This window comes from Pyrgilauda ruficollis, unplaced genomic scaffold, assembly GCF_017590135.1.
Source record: "Pyrgilauda ruficollis isolate IOZ18807 unplaced genomic scaffold, ASM1759013v1 scaffold78, whole genome shotgun sequence".
In the NCBI taxonomy this organism is placed as follows: domain Eukaryota; kingdom Metazoa; phylum Chordata; class Aves; order Passeriformes; family Passeridae; genus Pyrgilauda; species Pyrgilauda ruficollis.
Window position 1 is genome coordinate 1,132,447 of NW_024529710.1, and position 3,298 is coordinate 1,135,744.

The 3,298-nt window shown below is 31.3% G+C and overlaps 1 protein-coding gene across 1 annotated transcript in view; it reads left to right on the top strand.

Moving 5' to 3' along the window:
* SPTLC1 (serine palmitoyltransferase long chain base subunit 1) overlaps window positions 1-3,298 on the top strand; it is a 35,257-nt gene that overhangs the window by 21,706 nt on the left and 10,253 nt on the right. Inside the window, exons 7-9 of the mRNA XM_041486734.1 lie at window positions 254-383; window positions 2,238-2,327; window positions 3,028-3,135. Of these exons, the coding sequence (XP_041342668.1) occupies window positions 254-383; window positions 2,238-2,327; window positions 3,028-3,135 (328 nt within the window). The remainder of the gene's footprint in view (window positions 1-253; window positions 384-2,237; window positions 2,328-3,027; window positions 3,136-3,298) is intronic.

Consider the following 3,298-nt stretch of genomic DNA (forward strand, 5'->3'; position numbering starts at 1 on the left):
AAAAAAAAAAAAAAAAAAAAAAAAAAAAAAAAAAATAAAAAACAAAAACTTGCTGGCTTGCTTTTAGTGTCTGTAATTCTTATAAAATTGAGAAGCTTTGAAATGATTTTTCAGAATGTCAATAAAATATACAATGCTTTAAAACATCTAAGTACAAATACCTGCTCAAAAGAAAGACAGGTCCTAATAGCCAGCTTTTTTTGAATAATTGCACTGTGTTTAACAAACTTAGAAGGGTTTGTTATATTTACAGAGATGAAGCTGCCTGCTTTGCTATTCAGAAGGGATTACAAGCATCTCGTAGTAACATCAAGTTATTTAAGCATAATGATATGGCTGACCTTGAACGACTGTTGAAAGAACAAGAGACTGAAGATCAAAAGGTACCATTCCTTTGAAGAAATATTTGTACTCTTTTGTGCCACCTCCCCCACATTTTTTTACTGAGTCCTGTAATTGAATGGATGCAGTGCTTAAAGGCAGTTACTTAGTTTTCCTAAGTCTCTATTGAGCACTTAATGTTGCTTATCTTAATTATTTAATTAAGATAATTTTTTAAAGAAAAGTATTTATTTATTTGCATTTATCTTCTTAACCCTTAGAACTGAATTCACAGGCGTTACTAGCAGGAGAATATCTTTACAGGCAGATGTGAGATAATGTTCTGTTCAGGATGATGTGAGATAATGTTCTTCTTTAAAAACTATCAAAGAGCTTTTTTTTTCTGTATCTCTGAGCAATTTATGTAACTGTATTTACCTAACAGGTCATGCAAGTTTACTATCACTTTGAATGCCACACTGTAAAATCAGCACAAAAATGGCTAGTCCTTTATAGAATCAATATGGTTCTCTGTCTTCCCCTATCATGCATTAAACTCTTAAGATGTTCTCTCTCGTGAAAAATTTGAGCCAGTTTGATGGCTTGCTTCTCATTCTGTTAGTAATGCAAAAGGATGTCCAAAAGCAGTTACTAAGATCAAGATGGGAAAGTACAGATAACTTGATTAAAAACTTGAGTTTTAAAAGAATTAACTGAGTAGCTATCATGATTGTATCATGTTTGTTCATAGAATGCTGGCAAGTTACAGACAATTGAAAGAAAGCTGATTGTGTGATAAGACCTGGAAAAAGTAAAGTAGATAAACTGTCAATCAGCTTAACATCAGTGTAAATCAGTAACAGATCTGATTAATACCAGATTTATAGATAACATACTAGTTAATGTACCTTCATGGAAAATACATTTTGTCAGATAATCTTTACATGAGTTTTTAGATGTGGTTTTCAGACTAATTCGTGTAACACATTTGGTTTGTTAGAGCAGAGTGCTTTGAGTTAGCTACTTGGTTAAAGTTTCTTACTGTAATTAGCTGAATGTGAACATATAATTGGTAGGCATGGGCTTAATATAGACCATGTGTGTATAACTAAGACATACTGACTAGAAAAGGGTGGGTCATATCATTAGAGTTCATAAAGCCTGTAGAGCCTACAGTGTCTAGTTTGGTACCTACCACATAGAAAAGTTAAATAGATATTTCTGAATCTTTTTACAAGAACTGAAAAATGAAAGAAGTATGACTAAATATCCTTGATCAGAAAATATCAATAAGGTTCAAAATAAATAACAGAGAAATGGCATTTTAAAACAGCAAAGCTGAAATTATACCAATTGAAATTTAGCAGGAACAAGTGAAGGATATTTTAATAGTCTGTATTGTATCCAGAGATCAGACAAGGACTTTTTAACATGAGTGTTATGAGTACTTTTGCATTGTGTTTTACAAAGGCACTACTTGTAAGAGGTTTGTGTTGCATTGTGAATTCTGATGCTTAAAACACTTGTTGAAAACTCTTCTAAATGCTTAGAATAATGATGAGTGTAATAGAGACCAAGATTTGCAGTATTTTTTCTGTAGTTACATTGATTGGATTTTATTCATAAAGTTCAAATGGATTGGTTATGATTTGTTGCAAAACAAGGCCTCTTAAATCATGTGTAGAAGTCAAAAGCTTTGAAATTATTACACAATAAAGAAAATAAAAGACAAAAGTAGTCCGGTGAGTAATTTCAACTTTTGTTACAGATGAAAAATACTAAGTTTAAACTACAGTAACAGCTTATTTGAAAAAGTGGCCATTCCCTTCAGAAAAATCTTCCCTATTAAAAAAATATTTAAAGCTTTGCTTGTTTAGTAATAATTAATATAAACTACAAACATATCTTTCCTGAAGAATCCTCGCAAGGCCCGTGTAACTCGAAGGTTTATTGTAGTGGAAGGATTGTATATGAACACAGGAGACATTTGCCCTCTTCCAGAGTTGGTAAGTGGTTTTAGTTTGCCTTTTGAACCACATATGAAAGCATGTGGCTAAAGAAATAGTAGTGTTGCCTACATAGAAAAGTTCTGCATGAGTTTTTTTTGTTTACCTTCCTGCTTTCTCACATGTTCATGAAATGGTGATTCCAAACCTTAACCTTGTTTTGAAACTTTTGATTAGGATTCTGAAGCTATTGAGACTTAAAAATAATGTCTGGCTGTGGTCTTAATTTTTATCCTGTAAAATATAGTGCGTTTTCAGCTACAGTGTATGATACCAGATAGTTAAATTAGGTTATATGTAAAAAAAAAAAAAAAAGTTTCAAAGAAACCTTCATAGAAATGTCACAAATAGTGACTTCAAGGAAAATATTTGCTATTCAGAATAAAATGGCTTTTTGTGCAGGCTCTATTCTTGTAGATGATGAAAGAAATGGTGTAAAAATGCATTGTCTTGAAAGTACTTGAAAACCTGTTAAAAAAAAGAGGACTTTTAATATAGGAACATTTATGAAATTCGTTTTAGTATTACATGGTGAAATAATGTTGAAGGCTTTTAAAGTGTATTAATAACAGAACAGAACTCTTGAACTGACTTATATGCAGTATTCAGAATGCTGTCCTTGTCTTTCTTCACCATATCTCCCCCATGCATTTTGTCACCAAATTGTGATTTGTATTTTATAAAATTTCCTTTATTTTAGATTAAATTGAAGTATAAATACAAAGTTAGAATATTTTTGGAGGAGAGCCTTTCCTTTGGAGTCCTTGGAGAACATGGGAGAGGAATTACTGAGCACTTTGGAATAAATGTATGTATTTTTTTGTTGTGAATGAGAGATTTGTACAAGCAAGCTGTGCAATCATTTCCTAATACCTGTGCCCTTAACAGATACTTTTGCAGTGTACTGTAAATATTTAAATATAGGGTTTTTTAAATTTATATATATATATACATATATATATACATATATA